This window comes from Dermochelys coriacea, chromosome 13 (assembly GCF_009764565.3).
Source record: "Dermochelys coriacea isolate rDerCor1 chromosome 13, rDerCor1.pri.v4, whole genome shotgun sequence".
Taxonomy (NCBI): domain Eukaryota; kingdom Metazoa; phylum Chordata; order Testudines; family Dermochelyidae; genus Dermochelys; species Dermochelys coriacea.
In genome coordinates, this window is record NC_050080.1 from 35,097,913 (window position 1) to 35,124,589 (window position 26,677).

Consider the following 26,677-nt stretch of genomic DNA (forward strand, 5'->3'; position numbering starts at 1 on the left):
CTCTAATTACACTGATGTTTGTTCTTTCCATGCCCATACACACCTATCTCAGCCCTGGGTGCTGAGCACTGTACGCTCTGAATACAAGATACAAAGTCTCTCAGACCTTCCAACAGGAGTTACTCATACAATGCCAGGCTGACATCAGGCCCCAACTGGATTTGTACTTGACACGTTGGCTGGTGAATGTTCGATAAAATGGGTTCTGTGCTAATGCTGGGAAACCCAGCTCAGAGAAGCTGGGCCATTTCAAAAGTAGGAGGCTCCTATACCAATATTGACCCAGTAACATTTCCAAATGCAGCGTCTATTTTGCCACACAAAGGAGAGATTTATATTGAACAAAAGAAAAAAAAACAGAAATGGAAAAATATGCTCCAGGTTCAGTGTGGCTGAGTCAACAGGAGAAATCTGAATGTCTGATATTGTTATTGTGGAGAACTTTGCCTGTCGGACACAGTTAAACACAAACACTGAACCGCTGGCTCTGAAAAGTCCCTCGTTGGGTAGGTTTGATTTCTCAGTGTTGCCAAATGTCCCACCAATGTATTTTTTCATCCACCCCCCATATAACAAGTCCCCTGGAGGGAAAAATGCACAGAGCTGTCACCCCAGCCATGAACAAGACTGGGTCTGCTCTCTGGGCAGAGCCAAGGGGATGGACTCAGGTAAGTCACGGTCCATGGGGAGGATGGTAGCAGAGCCAGCTCCAAGATGAAGCTGATATCATGAGACAATGCTCTTACCCACCATTGTAAAGGAGTGGGGGCAGGTGCTGGGTCCCCCCCCACATAAAGCAGAATTCCCTGTCCTACTGCTTTAGGTACCAGACGGAGTAGAACCCAGGACTCCTGGCTTCCAGCCCTCTAGCACTAACCCACTAAACCCCACTCCCAGCCGGAGATAGGAAACAGCAATCCAGGCTCCCAGACACTGTCCACCACTCTAACCACTAGGCACCACTCCTCTCCTAAAGCTGGGGATAGAACCCAGGAATCTGGGCTCCCAGTTATAACTACTTGGCACCATTCCCTTTCCAGAGTTTGAAACAGACTGCTGATGCAGAGATAACTGCTTTTAACTAAATCTTTATCTTAAACACAACTCTCCTTCATTAGCCAGTCGTGAAACTAGCCCTGACCCTACCCCATTTAACAGGACGGCGCCCTAACCCTTGAGCTATGGAGCCAAACAGATTTGCCCCCTGCCCACCTCAGCTCAGCACGTGTTGATGCTCTTGTCTGGGTCTTACCCTGGAGTGATGACATCTCAACCCCCAGGAGGAAGCTCATGGGGTCATCTGGGGGGAGACTTTGGAGTCTGCCATGGAGCCCAACTGACATCTACTAAAGCACGACTGCCATGAGCTACCCACAGGCTAAGAGACCCTACACCCTGCCCCATAGCTCCTAGGGTCTCTCAAAGAAAGCACTGGGGAGGGGTGGGGTGAGGGAATGTCTAGGCACCTGCTTCTCTTGGGGCTCATTACGGAGCTTTCCTCCTGTCAGGGTTCCTTCCCCACTCTGAACTCAAGGGTACAGTTGTGGGGACCCGCATGAAAGATCCCCCTAAGCTTATTTTTACCAGCTTAGGTTAAAAACTTCCCCAAGGTACAAACTTTGCCTTGTCCTTGAACAGTATGCTGCCACCACCAAGTGTTTTAAACAAAGAACAGGGAAAGAGACCACTTGGAGATGTCTTCCCTTCAAAATATCCCCCCAAGCCCTACACACCCCCTTTCCTGGGGAGGCTTGAGGATAATATCCTAACCAATTTCTTACAAAATCATCAAAGACCCAAACCCCTGGATCTTAGAACAATGGAAAAATCAGTCAGGTTCTTAAAAGAAGGGTTTTATTCAAAAAAAAAAGAAAGGTAAAAATCATCTCAGCAAAATCAGGATGGAAAATACTTTACAGAGTAATCAGATTCAAAACACAGAGGATCCCCCTCTGGGCAAAACCTTAAAGTTACAGAAAACAGAAATAAATGTCCCTCTTAGCACAGGGAAAATTCACATAAAAGATAAACTAATCCGCCTTGCCTGGTTTACCTATACTGGTTGCAATATTGGAGACTTGGATTAGGATGGGTTGGAGAAGATGGATTTCTGTCTAGCCTCACTCAGTCTCAAGAGAGAACTACTTAAACAAAGAGCACAAAACAAAAGCCTCCCCTCCCCAGGATTTGAAAGTATCTTGTCCCCTTATTGTTCCTTTGGGTCAGGTGCCAGCCAGGTTAGCTGAGCTTCTTAACCATTTACAGGTAACAGGATTTTGCCTCTGGCCAGGAGGGATTTTACAGCACTGCATCCAGAAAGGTGGTTACCCTTCCCTTTATATTTATGACACCTCCCATGTGAATGAGGGGAAAACCAGAGCCCAGTGCAGTCACTTTTTTAGGGCGAGCAGTGACAAAGATGGTAATTTCCAGCTATACCCTTGAGAGACTTTGTTACATTCTCTAAGCACCTTCAAGGTCCATTCTATTCAATGACTGTGCATGGGGGGATTTTATGGAACCTCTCAAGGAGGAAAGGGGACAGACATGAGACCTGAGGGTTCAAAGGCTTACATTGAGCAATGTGCCAGACAAGAATGGGCTTTTGGAACAACAAGGGTTAAGTGGTTTTCCTGGGAGATTTCTAGGGAGAGGTGAATGAAACATCCCCACATCTGGTTATGCAGAAACCCACCCAGCTGTTTGTAGAGGTGTGGGCCATTGTCTGCTGATCACCTGATACCTAAGGCCAAGATCAAAGCCCCAAGCATATAAAGGAAAGACTGAACTGTTCTTGGTTCTGAATCTGAGAGTCATGAATCTATAACCACGGGGAAAAAACAGTTGTGGGTTTGAAGGACCAACACCTACCAGAGCCAGGAGCTGGAACTGGGGTGGCCTCTGATAAGCTATTTAGCATGAATGGTTCTATTATTGTTTTTACTACGTTTTCTCTGTCGTGCTTTCACCTGGAGAGCTTACGAGCTGTGTGACTCGTAACTATGGCAAGTACTGTAATTGTGCAATTAAGATGTAACTAAGTGTTATGTTGTATGTGAGCCTATGTGAGCCTTACTGTTTTGCATGAATGCTGTGTGTGCCTCAGTTTCCCTCTCTGTAATGCACCAATGTCTAGGTGGTGGAAATAAGGGGGTGTGACTTTTGCGGGGGTGTTTCTAGCTGCCTGCGTGGATACTATGGCTGCCCCTTTGTAACCTGAGACCCAGGAGGTGGATGCAACCAAGTGACTCTTGCCCTGGAAAGCAAGACAAAGGCCGGAGGAGGAGCAACGGGCAGGGCAGGGGCCAAGCAGCTGGAAGCAAGTCAGTCTCAGCTGGCTTGGGGTGCAGGGGGAGACCAGAGCTGAGAGTCACGTCTGACTGCGGAGTTGGAGTACAGAGCCCTCTGACTTCCCCAGGAGCCCTGCCCGGGCAGATTGACTGCGGGAAGCACACGGTATGGAAGGGGATGCTGAACTGTTGTCAGGCCCCAGGTGGTGCAGCCTCCCCAGATGCTGAGGGGTGTGTGACCTGGGTGAAGGTCCAAGGGATGAAGCTCTTCGCCTTGCCTATGGCCCAGATCCCTGTGCAGACACAGGAGGGTTCATGCTGGCTGGTAGTTGGGGTTCTCCAAGATATCAGCTGTGACCTCCTCTTGGGGAATGACTGTGTCTCTTTGGGACAGCTCCAGTCCCTGCTCCTGTAACAGCAGAGGATTTGAATTTAAATCAAGGGACCCAATCAACTGAGACTGAAGCAGTCAGTGAAAATGCAAATGACCTGGCTGGCAGGGGGAGGAGCTGCTAAGCTCCAGATACCTGCCTGTCTGTAACCAGAGCCCTGGAGCTGACAGAGAGATACTTCCTACCCCGCTGCACAGGGAGGAGGTAGCTCATGCTGGCTCTGATGCTATGAGCAAAGCAGCGGGCTCGCTGCCTGCCCTCACTGGGACAGCAGGGGCAAAGCTGAGCCCAGGGGGATCAGAGATCCCAGCTGAGCATGGGGAACCACAGCCAGGGTGGGACCGCTGCCAACCAGGGCTGCCTTGTCCAGAGGTGCAAAAGGCCCGGGACAAGGGTAAAGCAGCCTTGAGACACCCACCTGTCATGGTCATCTGACTTTTCAGAAGGTGGCCCTGGACTGGGGAGGGACGGATGGGAGGGGAAGGCCTCCTCCAATGGAGAATCAGTGGTGGAATATGTACTGACTTTTCAGGAAAAGGTTGCTGAGTTCATGGGTCCAGCCAGGGAGGCAGAATGTCTGGTACGACCACTCCGCCTATGGCACCGGGGACCAGATCAGGGTTCTCATCCCGGTAAGGAAGTATAAACTGCAAGCTGCCTGGGACAGGCCCTTCAAGGTCATCAAGCAGCTAAATGAGGAGAACAATGTGGTGGAACTGTCCAACCGGGCTCACAGCCACCAAGGGGACCAGGTCAACATGATGGAGCCGTACTGTGACAGGGAGAGGCTGGTACTGGCCGTCTGTGGCCAGTGGGAGAAGCAGGAAGATCCCCTTGTGGGTCTCTTCCCTGAGACAATAGCTGGCCCCTTGCTGGAATCAGTTCCCCTCTCTGACCAGCTAAGCCCTGCCCAGCAGGCAGAGATCAGAGAGATGCTGCATTCATACCAACCGGTGTTTTCCAACCGGCCTGGGCTCACAAACCGAGCTGTCCACTGGGTGGAGACGTGAGCCAGCTCTCCCATCAGGTGTTCCCCATTCAGAGAAACTGGGAACACAGCCCAGGCCCTGGAGGGAGAGGTCAGAGACATGCTGGCTTTAGGGGTGATCCAACCATCCACCAGCCCCGGGGCCTCTCCTGTGGTGCTGGTCCCCAAGAAAGACAGGTCAATCCGGTTCTGTGTGGCCTATCGGAAGCTTAATGCCATCACCATGTCTGGTGCCTGCTGGTACCTAGGCCTGACGAGATCCTAGACAAGTTGCGGGGGACTCATACCCCATGACCAGGGATCTCACCGAAGGCTCCTGGCAGGTGCCTTTGGATCCAGATGCCAGTTTGAAACCTGCTTTTGTCACCCCTGTGGGGCGGTACAAATCCCTGGTCCTACCTTTCGGCCTCAAAGAGGCGCCGGTCACCTGCCAGCGCCAGGGGGATGAGTTACTGAGAGGAATGGAGAATTATACCCTAGCAGACATGATGATGTGTCCCAGGTGAAGAGGGAGCTGAGTCACCTCCAGGATGTAGGGCTGACTGTAGAAGCTGGGACACAAAAGGTGGGGATGGCAGAAGTGACGTACTTGTGCCACAAAGTGGGGAGCAGCTGCCTAAAGCCAGAGCCAGCCAAGGTGGGGGCATCAGAGACTGGCCTGCTCCCCAGATGAAGAAAACAGGCCCAGGCCTTTATTGGGATGATGGGGCACTACCGGAGGTGTGTGCCCCACTTTAGCTCTGTGTCAGCTCCCATCACTGAGCTATGCAAGAAGGGTAAGCCAGACAAGCTGGTCTGGACAGGGCAGTGCCAGAGGGCTCTCTGCATGCTGAAGGAGAATCTGGTCAAGGGCCCAGTGCTGGGAAACCCAAACTTTGACAAGCCCTTTCTGGTGTTCACCAATGCTCCAGACACAGGACTGGGTGCAGTGCTGAGGCAGGCCAATTCAAAGCGTAAGAAATACCCCATCATATACCTGAGCAGGAAGCTGCTTCCCGAGGAGCAGGGCTATGCAGCCATAGAGAAGGAATGCCTGGCCATGGAGTGGGCTCTTAAAAGGCTGCAGCCAGATCTATTTGGGCAGCACTTCTCTGTGTACCAGGACCACTCGCCCTGCTATGGTTGCACCAGATGAGAGGGGCCAATGCCAAGCTCATGATGTGGAGTCTGTCCTTCCAGGATTATGAGATGGAGGTGATCCACGTTAAGGAGAGTGCAAGTGTTATAGCTGATGCTTTGTCCTGAAGAGGGAGACCTGAACTTCCCGAGGTCACTGGCTAAAGTGACCCCGCTCAGTTCGGTCTCGAAACAAGGAGAGACGTGACGTAGTGGGGATTTTCCCTTGTTATGTTGTATGTAAGCCTATGTGAGTCTTACTGTTTGCATGGATGCTGTGGGTGCCTCAGTTTCCCTGTGTATTGCACCAAAGTCTAGGTGGTGGGAATAAGGGTGTGTGACTTTTGCAGGGGCTTCTCCAGCTGCCTGCATGGATGCTATGGCCGCCCCTTTGTAACCTGAGACCCAGGAGGGGGATGGTTCTGGGCTTCCCTCCCGCCAAGATGGACTTGGCTGAAAGTCACTGATTTCTGTGCTAACAAGTTCTGTTCTACGCTGTGTTCCTGTTGTCTAATAAACCTTCTGTTTTACCGGCTGGCTGAGAGTCATGTCTGACTGCGGAGTTGGGGTGCAGGGCCATCTGGCTTCCCCAGGACCCCGCCTGGGTGGACTCGCTGCGGGAAGCACACGGTGGGGCAGGGGATGCTGAATGCTCCGAGGTCAGATCCAGGAAGGTCAAAGCTGTGTAAGCTTCTTACCCAGGTGACAGTTTGCTCAGAGAGAGGAGGCTTCCCCAGATTCCTGACTGGCTTCGTATGGAGTAGTTCAAGAGCATCGCCCCAGTGACTCGGTGTCATAAGGAAAGCACAGATGCAGCCTGGAAAGCAAAATGCAGACGCGGCATTAGGCAATCTGGCTTGCTGGGGATATCACAGTGTAGACAGGGAACTGTGCAGCCTGGAAAAGCCTGAGTCGGGAGGAGAGAAATGCATGTCTCTGGCCAAAAGAAATGATGGCTGAGGAGCTGGGAGCCTAGAGTGAGTTGCCCTTGCTGAACTGTGGAAAGGGAACACAGGTGCAGCTTCGCTGAACTCTGACAGTTACCTCCTAACTCCCCTTAGCTATTCGCATACACACTCTTCTTTGAACCACAAAAAGTCCCATTCCAAACAAAGCGGCAAAGAGTCCTGTGGCACCTTATAGACTAACAGACGTATTGGAACATGATTTTTCGTGGGTGAATACCCATTTCGTCATGCATCTGACGAAGTGAGTATTCACCCACGAAAGCTCATGCTCCAATACGTCTGTTAGTCTTTTAGGTGCTGCTTTTCCAGATCCAGACTAACACGGCTACCCCTCTGAAGCATTCCAAACAAATGCCTTACACAGAACCCAGGGTCTTAGTCAATTCCTATTTCTCCCCCTCTGCTGCCCTTAGGGCCTATCACCCGGTATGTTTTTGGGTGGAGCTATGTGGCCCCAGAGGAGCCCCATGGGATTGAGCCCCCTAGAAGGGCACAATGGAGGACACGTCTCCCACCACAGTTCAGACATCGCTCTGGGGCTGAGGCATCCGTAGGCCTGGCAGCCGTGCACACATAGAGATGTCGACACCCAGGGAAATTTCACATCCTAACTCTGACTCCAGGGGATTTAGGCACCTATAGGGTTTGGTGGCAGCTGAGCAGGGTTTCGTGAATGCCAGCGGAGCCTGATCCTGGCACTTGGGGGTGCAGCGCTCCAAGGAGTGAGGCTGCTGACTCCCAGTGAAATCAATGGATGTCAGGAACCTCAACAGGAGCCAAACTCCTTGTCAGCCTTTAGCTCTCGGGGCCTTTAGGTGCCTAAGCCCCTTTGTGAACCTAGCCCCTGGGGCTGGTCCATGGGAGTTGGGCAGCTCATTCCATTAGGTCTCTTGGAATAGCTCAGCCCCTCCAAATAGCAAAACAGGACAAAGTTATTCCTCTCTCTACTGACCGGGGATGTGGTGTTGATATCACAAGTTGGCAGACCCCTTGGTCCTGTCTTAGGTGCGTGGTTGGCTTGTGCTAAGCCCATTGTGCTGGGGAGAGCTCCCCGCCCGCTATGGGCCTGAATGGATACAAACAGGGTCAGCATCAGTTCCAAGGTCTGTTTGTTTCACGAGGCCACTGGCCCAGTGCATTGACGTTACTGGCACTGGTTGCACAACGCTGCCCATTCCGCAGTGTTAGTTGAGCCTGGGAGTCCCTCCCCCACCCCCCACCCCACCCCACCCCCCACGGGCTCTATATAACTGGCAGCTACGAGGGGGTACAGCGTCAGCGACACTCTGCAGCCAGCTCGTCTATTCCCCAAGGGTACAGGAGCTGAGGAGCCAGGACTTTGGCCAGGAGGAGACCACACTACGGTTAGTTCTTAAGCTGATCTGAATCTTCAGGCCAGGGATCCCACAGGTGTAGACAGAGGAGATGGCTCAGTTAATCAGGCTGCGGGAAGGCAGAATGTCAGGTGATCAGGCAGGTACAATTGGGTGTCAGAGCACTTGGGTCCTTTGCCCAGCTGTGGGAGGGGGGAGGATCTAGGGGTTAAAATAGTGGGGGGCGGGGAGTTGGGATTTGTGGGTTTTCTCCCTAGCTCTGGGATGAGAAAGGAATCCAGTGAATTAGAACAGTGAGGCTGCAACTTGGGGTTCCTGGGGTCTAGCCCCAGCTCTGGGAGGAGAAAACAATCAAGTAATCAGAGGAGAGGAGGGGGGAGTCTAGGAGTTAAGACATCTGGGTTCATCCCCAGCTCTGGAATAGGAGTGGGGTCTAGTGATTAGAGCAGTCCCATACACATTCCAGGGGATTAGTTTTTGGAGTGGAATCCATTTTAATTAGGTTTCAGAGTAGCAGCCATGTTAGTCTGTATTCACAAAAAGAAAAGGAGTACTTGTGGCACCTTAGAGAAGTGAGCTGTAGCTCACGAAAGCTTATGCTCAAATAAATTTGTTAGTCTCTAAGGTGCCACAAGTACTCCTTTTCATTTTAATTAGGACTCCTGGGTTCTATCCCCAGGTCTGGGATGGGAGTAGGGTCTAGTGGGTTAGAGTGGAGTGGGTTGAGATTCAGGACTCCTGCCTCTAGGAAAGAATATTTCACCTAGAGATTGGAGCAAAGGACTTGGCAGACCCCACTATGGTTTCTTTGAGCACTGGAGCAGGAGTTTCCACCAGTTTAGATCTTACCTGTGAGCTGCAGAATTTCAAAACACAAAGCAGGTGAGTGGAGTTGGGACAGTTCATGCAGAAATGGAGGCTCAGAGCTCAGGCTGTCTGCTCATTTTAAAGTGTCTCTTTAAAGGGGGAATAAATGAGAGGACACGATTGCCACGGGGCAACATTCAGCCTCCCATGCTGTGCAAAGCTGGACTGATCATCCGACCAGTGCTAGTTGGGTCCCTGTGGGATACTTAGAATCCATTGATGCCAAGCGCATGAGTTGCTACTGCTGGAGGACTGTGGCTGGGGTCTGTAAAGGGGTCTGCAAAGGGGTCTAAGGGAGTTATGGGACCTCTTGTGGGATTTGGCTACCTAACTCTGGAAGGCTCCTTTCAAAATCCCAGCTCAGGTCCCTGTCTGACTGCGTCATAAACCTCTGGGGATCAGCTACAAGAGAGACAGGAACATATCCTGAGAGGGGGTTACAAAGTGGTTCTGAGTGGGGGTATCTCTCTGGGGATTAGATTAGGAGATTGCAAAATGCCCACTTTTTAAATCAGCCACTTTTTAAATCAGCCTCTGGGGCAGATGACTGGAAGGTTGTGAATGTAATACTGATTGTTAAAAAAGGCTCCAGAGGTGATCCTAGCAATTACATGCTGGTAAACCTAACTTCAGTACCAGGCAAGTACTGAAATTACAGTACAGAACAGAATTATCAGACACAAAGATAAACACAGTTTGTTGGGGAAGAGTCAACACAGGTTTGTAAAGGGAAATCATGCCTCACCAATCTACTAGAATTCTGTGGGGGGATCAACAAGCATGTGGACAAGGGTGATCCAATTGATATGATGTACTTGGATTTTCAGAAAGCCTCTGACAAGATCCCTCACCAGAGGCTCTTAAGCAAAGTAAGTACCCATAGGATAAGAGGGAAGGTACTCTCATGGATCAGTAAGTGGTTGAAATATAGGAAACCAAGGGTGGAAATAAATGGTCATTTTTCACAATAGAGAGAGACGAACAACAGGATCTCCCAAGGGTCTGTACTGGGACCTGGGGTGTTGAATACTTTGCCTCAGTCTTTAATAAGGCTAAAGAGGATCTTAGGGATAATGGTAGCATGACAAATGGGAATGAGGATATGGAGGTAGATATTACCATATCTGAGGTAGAAGCAAAACTCAAACAGCTTAATGGGACTAAATCGGGAGGCCCAGATAATCTTCATCCAAGAATATTAAAGGAACTGGCACCTGAAATTGCAAGCCTATTAGCAAAAATTTTTAATGAATCTGTAAACTCAGGAGTAGTACCGAATGATTGGAGAATTGCTAATATAGTTCCTATTTTTAAGAAAGGGAAAAAAAGTGATCCGGGTAACTACAGGCCAGTTAGTTTGACATCTGTAGTATGCAAGGTCCTGGAAAAAATTTTGAAGGAGAAATTAGTTAAGGACATTGAAGTCAATGGTAAATGGGACAAAATACAACACGGTTTTACAAAAGGTAGATCGTGCCAAACCAACCTAATCTCTTTTTTTGAAAAAGTAACAGATTTTTTAGATGAAGGAAATGCAGTGGATCTAATTTACCTAGATTTCAGTAAGGCATTTGATACCATGCCACATGGGGAATTATTAGTTAAATTGGAGAAGATGGGGATCAATATGAACATCAAAAGGTGGATAAGGAATTGGTTAAAGGGGAGACTGCAACGGGTCCTACTGAAAGGCGAACTGTCTGGTTGGAGGGATGTTACCAGTGGAGTTCCTCAGGGATCGGTTTGGGGACCAATCTTATTTAATCTTTTTATTACTGACCTTGGCACAAAAAGTGGGAGTGTGCTAATAAAGTTTGCAGATGATACAAAGCTGGGAGGTATTGCCAATTCAGAGAAGGATCGGGATATTATACAGGAGGATCTGGATGACCTTGTAAACTGGAGTAATAGTAATAGGATGAAATTTAATAGTGAGAAGTGTAAGGTTATGCATTTAGGGATTAAGAACAAGAATTTTAGTTATAAGTTGGGGACGCATCAATTAGAAGTAACGGAAGAGGAGAAGGACCTTGGAGTATTGGTTGATCATAGGATGACTATGAGCTGCCAATGTGATATGGCTGTGAAAAAAGCTAATGCGTTTTTGGGATGCATCAGGAGAGGTATTTACAGTAGGGATAAGGAGGTTTTAGTACCATTATACAAGGCACTGGTGAGACCTCACCTGGAATACTGTGTGCAGTTCTGGTCTCCCATGTTTAAAAAGGATGAATTCAAACTGGAGCAGGTACAGAGAAGGGCTACTAGGATGATCCGAGGAATGGAAAACCTGTCTTATGAAAGGAGACTCAAGGAGCTTGGCTTGTTTAGCCTAACCAAAAGAAGGTTGAGGGGAGATATGATTGCTCTCTATAAATATATCAGAGGGATAAATACAGGAGAGGGAAAGGAATTATTTAAGCTCAGCACCAATGTGGACCCAAGAACAAATGGGTATAAACTGGCCACCAGGAAGTTTAGACTTGAAATCAGACGAAGGTTTCTAACCATCAGAGGAGTAAAGTTTTGGAATAGCCTTCCAAGGGAAGCAGTGGGGGCAAAAGATCTGGTTTTAAGATTCTACTCGATAAGTTTATGGAGGAGATGGTATGATGGGATAATGGGATTTTGGTAAGTAATTGTTCTTTAAATATTCAGGGTAAATAGGCCTAATCCCCTGAGATGGGATATTAGATGGATGGGATCTGAGTTACCCAGGAAAGAATTTTCTGTAGTATGTGGCTGGTGAATCTTGCCCATATGCTCAGGGTTTAGCTGATTGCCATATTTGGGGTCGGGAAGGAATTTTCCCCCAGGGCAGATTGGAGAGGCCCTGGAGGTTTTTCGCCTTCCTCTGTAGCATGGGGCATGGGTGACTTGAGGGAGGCTTCTCTGCTCGAAGTCTTTAAACCATGATTTAAGGACTTCAATAGCTCAGACATAGGTGAGGTTTTTCGTAGGAGTGGGTGAGATTCTGTGGCCTGCGCTGTGCAGGAGGTCGGACTAGATGATCAGAATGGTCCCTTCTGACCTTAGTATCTATGAATCTATGAATATATTCATTAATGATCTGGAAAAAGGGATGAACAGGGAGGTGAGAAAGTCTGCAGATGATACAAAATTATTCAAGATAGTTAAGTCCAAAGGTGACTGCGAGGAGTTACAAAGAGATCTCACAAACTGGGTGAATGGGCAACAAAACGGCAAATGAAATTCAATGTTGATAAATGCAAAGTAATACACACTGGGAAAAAATAATCCCACTTACACATAAACTAGGATGGAGTCTATATTAGCTGTTACCACTAAAGAGATCTTGGAGTGTCCATTGATAATTCTCTGAACATTTCTGCTCAATGCACTGCAGTGAGCAAAAAAGGCATACTGAATGTTAGGAACAATTAGGAGGAGGATAGAAAATAAGACAGAAAATATCAAAAAGATGCTATATAAAGGCAGGGTGCACCCATGCCTTGAATATTTGTCCAGTTCTGGTCACCCCATCTCAAAAAGGACATAGTGGGATGGGAGAAGGTTTAGAGAATGGCAACAAAGATGACCAAGGGTGTGGAACAGTTTTTATATGAGGAGAGACTAAAAAGATTAGGGCCATTCAGTGTAAGAGACAACTTGGTGGGATATGATAGGGGTCTATAAAATAACGACTGGTGTGGAAGAAATGAACAGAGCAATGTTATTTACCCTGGCACACAGTACGAAAACTAGGAGTTACCTGATGAAATTAATAGGCAGCAGGTTTAGTATCAATGAGAAAAAGTACTTTTTCACACAATGCATAATTAATCAGTGGAACTGGTTGCCATGGGATTTCGTGATGGCCAAGAATATAAACAGGTTCAAAAAAGAACTGGATAATTTTATGGGGGATAGGCCCATCAATGACTTTTAACCAGTATGGTCGGGGATGCAGCCCCATGCTCTGGGTGTCCCTGAATCTCTGACTGTGAGAAGCCGGGAGTGGAAAACACAGGTGGATCACTGCATAATTGCCCTGTTTTGTACACTCCACCTGAAGCTCTGGTAAGGGCCATTGTCAGAGGCAGAATATTGGGCTAGATAGACCATGGTCTGACTCTGTATGGCCGCTCTGAAGTTCTTATCTCTCAATGTGTCCTCAGGACCATCTGGCTGGAGCCATGGCTCTGAAAGTGACCCCTGTGCTGCTGCTGCTACTAGCTGCTGCGCTGGTGCTGTTGGGAGCATCAGCCAACCAGGAGCAGTATGACCGGTTCCTCCTGCAGCACTTTGATGCAAAGCCCAAGGGTCGTAATGACCGCTACTGCAACAACCACATGCGCTACATGATGGAGGAGGACAGGAGGAGGCACCCAAATCCTGGGCCAAAAGTCTGCAAGGAGACAAACACCTTCATTCACGGCAACAGCGACGATATCAAAGCCATCTGCACTAGCCATGGAGGCAGGAACTATGTAACCACAACCAGGCAGGCCATGCGCCAGAGCCTCAGACCATTCCAGATCACCACCTGCACCTGGCACGGAGGTAAACCCCTTGACAACTGCCAGTACAGGGCGGCCCGGGACTCTAGGATGATCGTCGTCACATGCGACGAGCATGAGCACCCCGTGCATTTTGCAGAGAGCCAGATCTGATGAGGAGATGAGGAGGTGACTCCCAATTCCCTTGGATTCTGCTGCTGCCTCTTCTGATGCAGAGATCTTGTACTGAAATGTCCTGATCACACGCTGCTGCTCCCTAGTGCCCATGTTACAGTATAGCTGCCCCTTTCCCACCCCCATCCTCTGCTGCCCCCAGTACCCATTATACAGTATAACTGCCCCTTCCCCACCCTTACCCTCTGCTGCCCCTAGTGTCCATTATACAGTATAACCACCCCTTCCCCGCCCTTACCCTCTGCTGCCCCTAGTGTCCATGATACAGTATAACCGCCCCTTCCCCACCCTTACCCTCTGCTGCCCCTAGTGTCCATGATACAGTATAACCGCCCCTTCCCCACCCTTACCCTCTGCTGCCCCTAGTGTCCATGATACAGTATAACCGCCCCTTCCCCACCCTAGTGTCCATGATACAGTATAACCGCCCCTTCCCCACCCTTACCCTCTGCTGCCCCTAATGTCCATTATACAGTATAGCCGCCCCTTCCCCGCCCTTACCCTCTGCTGCCCCTAGTGTCCATGTAGGGGAAGGGGCGGGTATAATGGACACTAGGGGCAGCAGAGGGTAAGGGTGGGGAAGGGGCAGTTATACTGTATAATGGGTACTGGGGCCCTTACCCTCTGCTGCCCCCTAGTGACCATTATACAGTATAGCTGCCCTTTCCCTGCCCCTTACCCTCTGCTCCCCCAGTGCCCATTATACGGTATAGCCACCCCTTCCCCCCCCCACCCTCCACTGCCCCCAAGCTTCCCATTATACAGTATAGCACCCCTTTCCCATCCCTCACCCTCTGCTACCCCAGTGCCCATTATACAGTATAGCCACCCCTTGCCACCATCCCCACCTTCTGCTGCCCCTATGTCATCTCCCTTCTGTGACAAATAGCAGCAATCTCAAACTGTGTCCTTTCATTAAGAACTATCAGCCAGTTTCATGCTGCTGGTGTTATGTATTCAGTCTAAGAATGTATAATCCTCACGTTTGTCATGTTAAGTGTTATGTTTATCATTGTTCCCTTCATCAGTTTTGAGCATTTGTTTCCTACCTGCCATTCTCTGTGCTCCCTAAACTCAATAAAACCTGAAACCTGCAAAGCAATTACTGTGTCACTGTAAAGGGGTCAGCATCTGCCTCTCGCTAGTGCCCCCGTCTCTGAACAATGGTGACTAAAATCTCTCAGTTCTTTTCAGCAGGGTGCCACCCACCTCTCGCAAGCGCCCCCTCCAGCCGATGGATTTCTTGGCAGGACTTTAGTCACTCAGTCCTCTGGCCAAACTGCCTACACTGCCCCTCTCTTCTGGGGTACACTGTCCAACCAGGCCTATCTCAAAACCTTCAGTAATGTCCTGTAGCCCTCCGCAGGCTCCAACATCTCTGTAGTCTTCCCCAAGCTCTGGTCCTCAGTCTGACCAATAGGGCCTCAGTACCCTAGTTGGCCAGCTTACATGTGAATATTCCTGCTTTCGAGTGAAACAGCACCCCCAGGCCTTCCTCCCTAAGGCTCTTCACCTGCCCTTTAGTCCTTTGACCCCAGTTCTCCAGCCGGGTGAGTCTGAGTTCAGTCCCCTTCCGAGGTCACAGTTTTACAGACAGTCCCTTCCCCGGGCCTATCTACACTGCCTTGTTTGGGGTTAGGACCCGGGCTCACCCAGTACTCCAGTTTGCACCCTAGGAACCCTCTAAGTAGCAACCACGTACCACGCCCTTTAACTAACTGTATTTCCCTGGACCATTTTCCTGGTAGTCAGTCCTGGCAGCCAGTCAGCAGCTATTCCCTCATTTCCCTGATCCCTGCCAGCAGCTATCTGATTTAGCCCTTGCAGCCACCCAGGAGCACCACTTGCTTCCCTGGACCCTGCTAGAAGACTGATCTATCCAGGCCCTTTCAGCTCCTGCAGCCAGCCAGGAATTCCTCTTGTTCCCCCAGTCTAGGGGTCTCAAAGTTCCGGCCTGTGGGCTATCTGCAGCCCAAGAACCTCCCCACTGTGGCCCAGAGAGGAGAGACCGATGCAGCCATTCTGCTGGCTCTGTCTGCTGCAGGTGCCACCCCCCGCAGCTCCCATTGGCTCGAGGAGAGGGACAGAGATACCATCACTAGTTGCTGGGCAGACTCAGCCATGGAAGCAGCATCATTAGTTGCCGGGCACAGTCAGACATGGAAGCAGTGTCACTTTTTTCCACAATTAATATAAACAAGTCAAAATACCAAACACAATTATCTGATGCACACCTTGCTGCACATCAGATGTCTGGCAAACACTAAAAACTCTCTGGCAAGCGATGAATTGTATAACGTTGTACGACAGTTTTATTATTTCTAAGAAATTTGGAAAAAAAATAGAATCGTAGAATTGGAAGGGACCTCAGGAGGTCATCTAGTCCAACCCCCTGCTCAAAACAGGACCAATCCTCAGTTCCCCAGATCTCTAAATGGCCCCTTCAAGGATTGAGCTCACAACCCTGGATTTAGGAGGCCAATGCTCAAACCACTGAGCTATCCCTCCCCCTGTTTTCTTTTCTGAACACCATCTTCAGTGACATTATTGGCCCGCTGGGAGGATTTGAGGACTGGCACTGGCTCTAAGATACATTGAGTTTGAGATTCCTGCCCCAGTCCCTGCAAGCAAACTGTGTTCACTATGGCCCTGCAGTTCCTTTTATTTCATCCTGCTGGTTCCTCATTGGCTGCTCCCTGAAGCTTCTCTGATTGGCTGCTAACTCTACAGCCACTCTAGCCTACTTGGATGATCTCTCCACTGCTTCTTTCCTGGGATGGGTGTGGTAGGACTCTGAGGCCTCCAGCAGGGGGCTTTGGGCCTAGTCCACCCCAACACAGTCACACTGGGGATAGCAAGGATGTAAGCTGCTGAACACTTCAAGAATGCTGGAAATGTGTTGTGGTTTTCCAATGAGATTCTCTGTGTTTTCCAACCCCCTCTCAACCTTTCATCCCAGTCTTGGGAACAGAACCCCAGTGTCCTGACTTCCACTTCTGGGCCTGCTCTAACCCACTAGACCCCACGTCCCATCAAGAGCTTGGAATTAAACCTAGGATTCCTGAATCTTCATCCGCTCTTTTTTAATCCAGTGGAAACCGTTCTCCTCCCAACATCAGTATAAGGGAGACCATCCAGAGAACTGCCCACAAGGGGAGATCTTGCACCTGCCTATGCTGGACCAGGCCAACAGCCATGATGGGTTCCCAAGCTAGATGGACCCAGGGTCTATTCTCTTGTGGCAATTCCAGTTCTCTTGTGCTCACCTCTGTTTGCCATTAGCCAACTGCAGAATATGTGAGTGATACACAGTTACCCTAAAAGATGGAGAGATACAACAACACAGACTCAGGTACCTCTTTGTGTAGTGGGAGAGGCAATTTCAGATAGGCAGGAAGAAAGAGATGAATTGAGATAGATAGACAATTAGATGTGTATGGATTTAGATAGATCTATGGGTGTGTATGAGACAGGAAGGATGGATTCATAGATTCCAAGGCCAAAGGGTCTGTTGTGATCATCTAGTCCAGTGGTTTTCAAACTGTGAGTCATGACTCAGTACTGAGTCGTGGAATGTAAGGCACTGGGTCACGGCGGCTCTGGTCAGCACCGCCAACCGGGTGATTAAAAGTCCTGTCGGCGGTACTGCCCAGCTAAGGCAGGCTAGTCCCTATCTGTTCTGACACCACATTGCGCCCCGGAAGCAGCCAACAGCAGGCCCAGCTCCTAGGTGGGGGGTCATGGGGCTCCGAGCCGGTTCTCAGCCAATGGGAACTGGGGGGGCAGTGCCTTCGGGAGAGAGACATGTGGAGCCGCTTGCGCACCTCCACCTAGGAACCGCACCTGCTGCTGGCCACTTCCGGGGCACAGCACAGTCCACAGTGCCAGGACAGACAGGAAGCCTGCCTCTGCACCCCCGCTGCGCCGCTGACCGGGAGCCGCCCGAGGCAAGCCTGCACCCCAACCCTGCACCCCAATCCCCTGCCCCAGCCTTGAGCCCCCACAACCTGGAGGACCTTCCTGCACCCCAGACCCCTCATCCCTGGCCCCAGCCCAGAGCCCTGACCTTCTCCTGCACCCCAACCCCCTGCCCCAGCCCAGAGCCCCCTCCCAAACCCCTCATCCCCAGCTCCATTCGGTTGTGGGCAACAACAATTTTCTTCAACTGGGTCGCCAGAAAATTGTTTGAAAACCACTGATCTAGCCTGACCTCCTGTATAAAAGAGTCCAGAGAACTGCCCTGGATTAATTCCTGTTTGAACTTGAGTAGATTGTCTAGAAAAACACTCAATCTTGATGTGAAGACAGCCAGTAATGGAGAATCCACCATGACCCTTGGTACATTGTTCCAATGCTAAATTATCCTCACTGACAAAAATGTACATCTTATTTCCTTCTCAATTGGTCTAGCTTCCTCTTCCAGCCATTGAATCACATTATCTGCTAGACTGAAGAGTCCGGTATCAAATATTTATTCCCCACGTAGGTACTTATAGACTGTGCTCAAGTCACCCCTTCTCTTTATTCAGATAAACAGATTGAGTGTCTGTGTCTCTCTTTGCCTCTGCCCCCCTCTGACAGCTGGCTCCATAGCTCAGTGGGTAATGCCCCGGCCTTGGAAACCTGGCATTGTGAGGTTTGCATCTCACCAGGGTGCTGCCTGGTTTTGTATCAGGGAAATCTGAGAATTAACCCCTAGGATTCCCAGCCCCCACCCACAGTCAGTCTCTTTAGTTACATTCTTTGCATGAGCCCATTTTGAATTCTGCATCTCAGTTCCACTGTCCTGCCTGCCCCCCAGCCCTGCCCCCAAGCCTGGGAAGCGCAAAGAGCTCGTGGGGGTGGAGGAGGGTATCCCAAGGATCATGACATCACAGCAAGATACAGTGCCCTGGGGTCACTGATAGGAGGTTAGGATAGAACATGGCTGCTCCTTCTGGGGAGCGTGACCAGAAATGGTACCAGCCGTGAGTGTGTGTGCGTGTTTGTGTCCCTGCCACACCTGCTGGAGAAAATGAGCCCATCTGTGTGTGTGTGTGTGTGTGTGTGTGTGTGTGTGTGTGTGTGTGTGTGAGAGAGAGAGAGAGAGAGAGAGAGAGTGTGAATGTATGTGTGTACGTGCATGTCTGCATGTCCCTGCTGTCCGCAGTGGGAAGGGATGAGTCCTGTAGAGGTGTGGGTGGCTGCGGGGTATGAATTGGCATGTGTATGGGTACGGGTTTTTGTTTGGCTCTCCGTGTGTCTGTAGATAGATGTGTATGTCTACACATCGTGAGGGCACCTCCCCCTGGCCGCACAGACTGTTAGTCTGGCACTCCTTCTGTCATGCACTGTCCCCATGGCTCCTCTCACTCTCAGCGCACTCCCTCCCAACCACTCTCTGTGTTTCCCCTCCTGGGGGTATCACAGTGCCAATGGATCAGCTGTCCTCATGCCGCTCCAGACAGGCTTCCAATCCCTGGTTAGGTCCGGTGCCACTTTCCCAGCAGCTGGTAGGGGAACCTGGGCCCACCCACTGCTCTGGGTTCCAGCCCAGGGACCCCTCTGTCCAGCAACTACAGTCTGCTCAATATCAGACCCTGTTTTTGTTTCCCTGGGTGCCTTCCTGTGTGCCTTCTCTGCTCTATCTTTTGGCTTCCTCCTCCCTAGTTTTTCCAGCCCGAAGTCCCTCCTCCCAGGGAGTGACTGCAGACTACTTCCCCTGCAGCCCCTTTCTGTTCTCAGCTTACTGGCTTTGTACAAGCCTAGCCTGCACCTGCTCTGCAGCACTTGCTTAGCCAGCCTGGTTGTCCCCCAGGTGCAGCTTAGCAGGTTAATTAGACCCATCCCAGATACCTTAACCCTTTCAGATGAGGTGTGGCATGAACACCCCATCACATTGAGTATGGCTATGCATGTTGCTGTGTGTGTTTGTGGTCACCTGCCAATTTGTCCTTGTGCTCACTGTTTAATAATTATTTGTATGTGTAGATTGTTGTGCTAGTCAAGTACTGATAAACAGAGTTATGCGTATCTGTGTGTGTGAGAGAGATAGAGAATAGGCATACAATGTGTTTGCGCAGTGTGTGTGTCTGTGTAGAGTGCATGCATGTGTGTATAAGGTGCATGCATGTCTGCATGAGGAAATGCACATCGGGATGTAAAATATGTGTGTGCATAAAGTGTGTGTGTCAGAGAGGCCAGGTCTACATTGCAAAGGTTTGCCAGCGTAACTGTGTTGCTCAGAAAGAAAAGGAGTACTTGTGGCACCTTAGAGACTAACAAATTTATTAGAGCATAAGCTTTCGTGAGCTACAGCTCACTTCATCCGATGAAGTGAGCTGTAGCTCACGAAAGCTTATGCTCTAATAAATTTGTTAGTCTCTAAGGTGCCACAAGTACTCCTTTTCTTTTTGCGAATACAGACTAACACGGCTGCTACTCTGAAACCTGTGTTGCTCAGGGGTGTGTGGAAAATCAAAAGCTCCTGTGCAGATGCTGACAGAAGAGATCTTTTACCGGAATAGCTTAATCATTCGGGGAGGTGGGTTAACTCTACCAGCAAAGGTTTCAGAGTAGCAGCCGTGTTAGTCTGTATTCGCAAAAAGAAAAGGAGTACTTGTGGCACCTTAGAGACTAACAAATTTATTTGAGCATAAGCTTTCGTGAGCTACAGCTCACTTCATCGGATGCATTTGGTGGAAAAAACAGAGGGAAGATTGATATACACACACAGAGAACATGAAACAATGGGTTTATCATACACACTGTAAAGAGAGTGATCACTTAAGATAAGCCATCACCAGCAGCTGGGGCGGGGGGAGGAAAACCTTTCATGGTGACAAGCAAGGTAGGCTATTTCCAGCAGTTAACAAGAATATCTGAGGAACAGTGGGGGGGGGGGGGAGAAATAACATGGGGAAATAGTTTTACTTTGTGTAATGACTCATCCATTCCCAGTCTCTATTCAAGACTAAGTTAATTGTATCCAGTTTGCAAATTAATTCCAATTCAGCAGTCTCTTTTGGAGTCTGTTTTTGAAGCTTTTTTGTTGAAGGATAGCCACTCTTAGGTCTGTAATCAAGTGACAAGAGAGATTGAAGTGTTCTCCAACTGGTTTTTGAATGTTATAATTCTTGACGTCTGATTTGTGTCCATTCATTCTTTTACACAGAGACTGTCCAGTTTGACCAATGTACATGGCAGAGGGGCATTGCTGGCACATGATGGCATATATCACATTGGTAGATGTGCAGGTGAACGAGCCTCTGATAGTGTGACTGATGTGATTAGGCCCTATGATGGTGTCCCCTGAATAGATGTGTACAGAATTGGCAACGGGCTTTGTTGCAAGAATAGGTTCCTGGGTCAGTGGTTCTGTTGTGTGGTGTGTGGTTGCTGGTGAGTATTTGCTTCAGATTGGGAGGCTGTCTGTAAGCAAGGACTGGCCTGTCTCCCAAGATCTGTGAGAGTGATGGGTCGTCCTTCAGGATAGGTTGTAGATCCTTGATGATGCGTTGGAGAGGTTTTAGTTGGGGGCTGAAGGTGATGGCTAGTGGCGTTCTGTTATTTTCTTTGTTGGGCCTGTCCTGTAGTAGGTGACTTCTGGGTACTCTTCTGGCTCTGTCAATCTGTTTCTTCACTTCAGCAGGCGGGTATTGTAGTTGTAGGAATGCATGATAGAGATCTTACAGGTGTTTGTCTCTGTCTGAGGGGTTGGAGCAAATGTGGTTATATCGTAGAGGTTGGCTGTAGACAATGGATCATGTGGTATGATCTGGATGAAAGCTAGAGGCATGTAGGTAGGAATAGCGGTCAGTCGGTTTCCGATATAGGGTGGTGTTTATGTGACCATCGCTTATTAGCACCGTAGTGTCCAGGAAGTGGATCTCTTGTGTGGACTGGTCCAGGCTGAGGTTGATGGTGGGATGGAAATTGTTGAAATCATGGTGGAATTCCTCAAGGGCTTCTTTTCCATGGGTCCAGATGATGAAGATGTCATCAATGTAGCGCAAGTAGAGTAGGGGCATTAGGGGACGAGAGCTGAGGAAGCGTTGTTCTAAGTCAGCCATAAAAATGTTGGCATACTGTGGGGCCATGCGGGTACTCATCGCAGTGCCGCTGATTTGAAGGTATACATTGTCCTCAAATGTGAAATAGTTATGGGTGAAGACAAAGTCACAAAGTTCAGCCACCAGGTTAGCCGTGACAGTATCGGGGATACTGTTCCTGACGGCTTGTAGTCCACCTTTGTGTGGAATGTTGGTGTAGAGGGCTTCTACATCCATAGTGGCCAGGATGGTGTTTTTAGGAAGATCACCAATGGATTGTAGCTTCCTCAGGAAGTCAGTGGTGTTTCGAAGATAGCTGGGAGTGCTGGTAACGTAGGGCCTGAGGAGGAAGTCTACATAGCCAGAGAATCCTGCTGTCAGGGTGCCAATGCCTGAGATGATGGGGCGTCCAGGATTTCCAGGTTTATGGATCTTGGGTAGCAGATAGAATACCCCAGGTCGGGGTTCTAGGGGTGTGTCTGTGCGGATTTGTTCTTGTGCTTTTTCAGGGAGTTTCTTGAGCAAATGCTGTAGTTTCTTTTGGTAACTCTCAGTGGGATCAGAGGGTAATGGCTTGTAGAAAGTGGTGTTGGAGAGCTGCCTAGTAGCCTCTTGTTCATACTCCGACCTATTCATGATGACGACAGCACCTCCTTTGTCAGCCTTTTTGATTATGATGTCAGAGTTGTTTCTGAGGCTGTGGATGGCACTGTGTTCTGTATGGCCGAGGTTATGGGGCAAGCGATGCTGCTTTTCCACAATTTCAGCTCATGCACGTCGGCGGAAGCACTCTATGTAGAAGTCCAGGCTGCTGTTTCGACCTTCAGGAGGAGTCCACCCAGAATCCTTCTTTTTGTAGTGTTGGTAGGAAGGTCTCTGTGGGTTAATATGTTGGTCAGAGGTGTGTTGGAAATATTCCTTGAGTCGGAGACGTTGAAAATAGGATTCTAGGTCACCACAGAACTGTATCATGTTCGTGGGGGTGGAGGGGCAAAAGGAGAGGCCATTACAGACCTAATAGGACAGATTCTTCTGCTGGGTTAAGAGTATAGCTGGATAGATTAACAATATTGCTGGGTGGGTTACGGGAACCACTGTTGTGGCCCCTTGTGGCATGTAGTAGTTTAGATAGCTTAGTGTCCTTTTTCTTTTGTAGAGAAGCAAAGTGTGTGTGGTGGCTATTTACCACAGCTCCACTAGGGGGCTCTGCCAGTTCAACTATGCTGGCACACAGCCTTTCTAGTCTCTAAAGTGCCACAAGTACTCCTTTTCTTTTTGCTAATACAGACTAACACAGCTGCTACTCTGAAACCAGCCTTTCTAGTGTTAACTAGTCCTGCATGGCTAGACTGAATGCATGATTATGTGTAAGCAGGGGAATGGTCCCGCTATTGTGGGGAACTTTCCTGGCTTCTGCACTACCCCAGTGAAGTGGGCTAGTGGAAGGATCTGAGTCCTCGCTCCCACTTCCTTTACCCAGAGGCCTCCCCGCCCTTGAGGACTCCCCTTCCACTCTCCTGTCTGGCAGAGTCCTTGTAGCCCCAATAAGGCTGGGCCTAGGATTCCGGGGGGAGGGGGGGGCTTGACCCCCAGCCCTGCTGTGGTCACCTAGGACAGGGGCTAGGGTGTCCCCACTCCAGGGTACTCTCTCTGCACTGGATGCTTCCCTGACCCACAGATCATTTCCTACAATTTAAAGCAAATGCAAGTTATTTCATCAACAATTATTTTAAAAAAGAATAAGGGAAAATGGGAAAGGTGAAAGGAAAATATGTCACCCTGCTCTGTGGCAGGGAACATCACAGAGTCCCTGAATGTCAGGGCAGTTCACAGTCTGTTCCTTGTAGGTCCCAGGCCTCCTTCTCAGGCCCTGGTTGTGCTGCAGAGATACTGTGTGTTTGGGTGGAGGGATAGCTCAGTGGTTTGAGCATTTGCCTGCTAAATCCAGGGTTGTGAGTTCAATCCCTGATGTGGCCATTTAGGGATCTGGAGCAAAAATTGGGGATTGGTCCTGTTTGAGAAGGGGGTTGGACTAGATGACCTCGTGAGGTCCCTTCCAATCCTGATATTCTATCTGGTGGTGGCCATGCACCTCCAGGCTTTGGGTGCTGGGACCCAGCTTCAGCCCTTGTGGGATTAAGATCCCTTTCCCAGTCTGCGCTGGGCCCTTTGCCCAGGGTCCCCCCTGGCTGGCCCCAGTTGCTCACCACATCCAGCTCCACTGTTCTAGCTCTGGCTCCACTCTGCCTCAGCACTGATGCTGCTGCTCTGCCTCCAGCCCTCTGGGCTGCTTCTCTGGCTCAGTGGCTGCAGATCTGCTCTCCCTGAGCTGTGTCTCTGGCTCTGCTGGCTGGCCCGGCTCTGCTCCGGCTCTGCTCCTCAGCTCAGGTCCCTGCTCTCTCCTTAGCTTGGCCCCACTCTGTCTGACCCAGTCAAGTCCAGCTCACACAGAGGATGGGACCCTCCCTTGCCTCTTGACTTCCTGATAGCCTGCCCACCCTGTCAATCAGGCTGACCTGGAGCATTGGCCTCTCCTTATTGTTCCTGGGGATTGTCAGTCTCAGGGTCCTGATTTCCCATTGACCCTTCCCCTTCCTTTTAGTACTGGGAGCTAGCCAGCCAAAACACCCCCACTGAATGTTAGTAAGGGGACAACAGACTCCTTACATATGTATGGGGGGGTGCATGTAGTGTGTATGCATCTGTGTGTAGGGGCATATGTATTCAGAGTGAGTGTGTGTGGGAGTGCTTGTATGCATGTGTAAGGGCATGTATGTATAGAGTACATGGCTGGGTGTGTGTGTGTGTGTGTGTGTGCACACACGCAGAGTGCATCTGGATATGTCAGTGTATGGATATGTGTATGGATATGTCAGAGAATGTGTGTGTGTGTGTGTGTGCGTGTGTACAGTGCTCTGTGGGGGTATGTGCTTTGTCAAACTACTTATGTTTGTGTCACTCTGTGGCCAGGGGTGCATTTGTCCCTGTGTCTGGCTGATCTGGGGCTTTCTCTCCAGCTCACCTTGTCGCCATCTGATCCCTGGAGTTATCCTGTTGGAGTGGGATCTGGGACAGGCTGGACTGGCTGAGCCTAGGTAGATTCAGGACAGGAGAGGCAGGCTGGGCCCTGGGGGATCCGGGGCAGGCTGGTCTGACAGGGGGAACAAGGGCAGCCCAGACTGGCTGGACCCAGGGGGACCCGGAGCAGGGCTGGCTGGTTGCGTCCAGGTGATCTGGGGCAGGCCAGGCTGACTGGGTCCAGGGGGATCCGGGACAGGCTGTGCTGGCTGGATACACTGTTAAGTCTGATGCTCTTTTTCTTCTCTGTCTTTCCCCCTGACCAGCCCACGTCCCGCAGATAACGACTGGGAGGGGCTGGCTCCAGGGCCCACTGTTACCAGCTTGCCAGGCCCCCTTTGCACCAGCTCCTGTCCAATTCACCCTGCTGTGTCCCGGAGTGCTCACGGACTTGTGGCTTTGACACCCTCATAGTCCTGGGGCAAGCCCAGAAATGGCCCTAACAGGGCTGCCCCGACCCCATCAGCCTAGACCAGCCCAAGCTGATCCCGAGCAGGGAGTGAGGCCCGAGGGCCTGTCCCATGCTGCCCAACCCCTCTGGGTCGCCGGGTGTCAGTTAGGGTTGCCAACTTTCTAATCACAAAAAATTGAACACCCTAGCCCCACCCCTTCCCAAGGCCCCACCCCCTACCCCACCCACCCCACCCCTTCCCTGAAGCCCACCCCCGCTCACTGCATTCCCCCTCCCTCAGTGGCTCATACTCCCCCACCCTCACTCACTTTCACTGAGCTGGGGCAGGGAGTTGGGGTGTGAGAGGGTGTCAAGGTTCCTTCCCCACTCTGAACTCTAGGGTACAGATGTGGGGACCTGCATGAAAGACCCCCTAAGCTTATTCTTACCAGCTTAGGTTAAAACTATTTTACCTTTTGCCCTTGGACTTTATTGCTGCCACCTCCAAGCGTCTAATAAATATACGTAACAGGGAAAGAGCCCACTTAGAAACATCTTCCCCCCCGCCGCCCAAAATCCTCCCAAACCTTACACATCCTTTCCTGGGGAAGGCTTGATAAAAATCCTCACCAATTTGCATAGGTGAACACAGACCCAAACCCTTGGATCTTAAGAACAATGAAAAAGCAATCAGGTTCTTAAAAGAAAAATTTTAATTGAAGAAAAAGTAAAAGAATCACCTCTGTAAAATCAGGATGGTAAATACCTTACAGGGTAATCAGATTCAAAATATAGAGAATCCCTCTAGGCAAAACCTTAAATTACAAAAAGACACAAAAACAGGAATATCCATTCCATTCAGCACAGCTTATTTTCTCAGCCATTTAAACAAACAGAATCTAACGCATATCTAGCTAGATTACTTACTAAGTTCTCAGACTCCATTCCTGTTCTGTCCCCGGCAAAAACAACACACAGACAGAGCGAGCCTTTGTTTTTCCCCCCGCTCCAGCTTTGAAAGTATCTTGTCTCCTCATTGGTCATTGTGGTCAGGGGCCAGCGAGGTTATCCTAGCTTCTTAACCCTTTACAGGTGAAAGGGTTTTTCCTCTGGCCAAGAGGGATTTTAAAAGTATTTACCCTTCCCTTTATATTTATGACAGAGGGGATGAGGGCTCCAGCTGGGAGTGAGGGCTCTGGGGTGAGGGATTTGGGGTACAGGAGGGGGCTCCAGATGGGGGGGTGGGACCAAGGTATTCAGAGTGCGGGAGGGGGCTGCGGGTTGAGGCAGAGGGTTGGGATGAAGGAAGGGGTATGGGCTCTGGCGTGGGGCCTGATATAAGGGGTTTAGGGTGTGGGATAGGCTCTGGGCTGGGGCAGGGGGTTGAGGTGATGGGGGGCATGAGGGCTCTGGCTGGGGGTGCAGGCTTTGCAGTGAGCCCAGGGCTGTGGGTTGGGGTGCAGGAGGGGGCTCTGTGTTTGGTGGGGACTCAGGGTTGGGGCTTGGGGTTGGGGCATGGGCTTACCTCGGGCAGCTCCCAGTAAGCAGCATAGCAGGGCTAAGATATG

At 50.0% G+C, this 26,677-nt stretch overlaps 1 protein-coding gene across 1 annotated transcript; it reads left to right on the forward strand.

Moving 5' to 3' along the window:
- The first annotated feature begins 8,034 nt into the window (after window positions 1-8,034).
- LOC119842288 (angiogenin-2-like) lies at window positions 8,035-13,703 on the forward strand. The gene is made up of 2 exons (XM_038370225.2): window positions 8,035-8,118; window positions 13,095-13,703. The coding sequence occupies exon 2, from the start codon at window positions 13,113-13,115 to the stop codon at window positions 13,587-13,589; it is 477 nt and encodes a 158-aa protein (XP_038226153.1). The 5' UTR covers window positions 8,035-8,118; window positions 13,095-13,112; the 3' UTR covers window positions 13,590-13,703.
- The last annotated feature ends 12,974 nt before the right edge of the window (window positions 13,704-26,677 follow it).

What these genes read in the sequence shown, in the direction of transcription:
- LOC119842288 (XM_038370225.2), top strand. Translation starts at nt 13,113, where the DNA reads ATGGCTCTGAAAGTGACCCCTGTGCTGCTGCTGCTACTAGCTGCTGCG.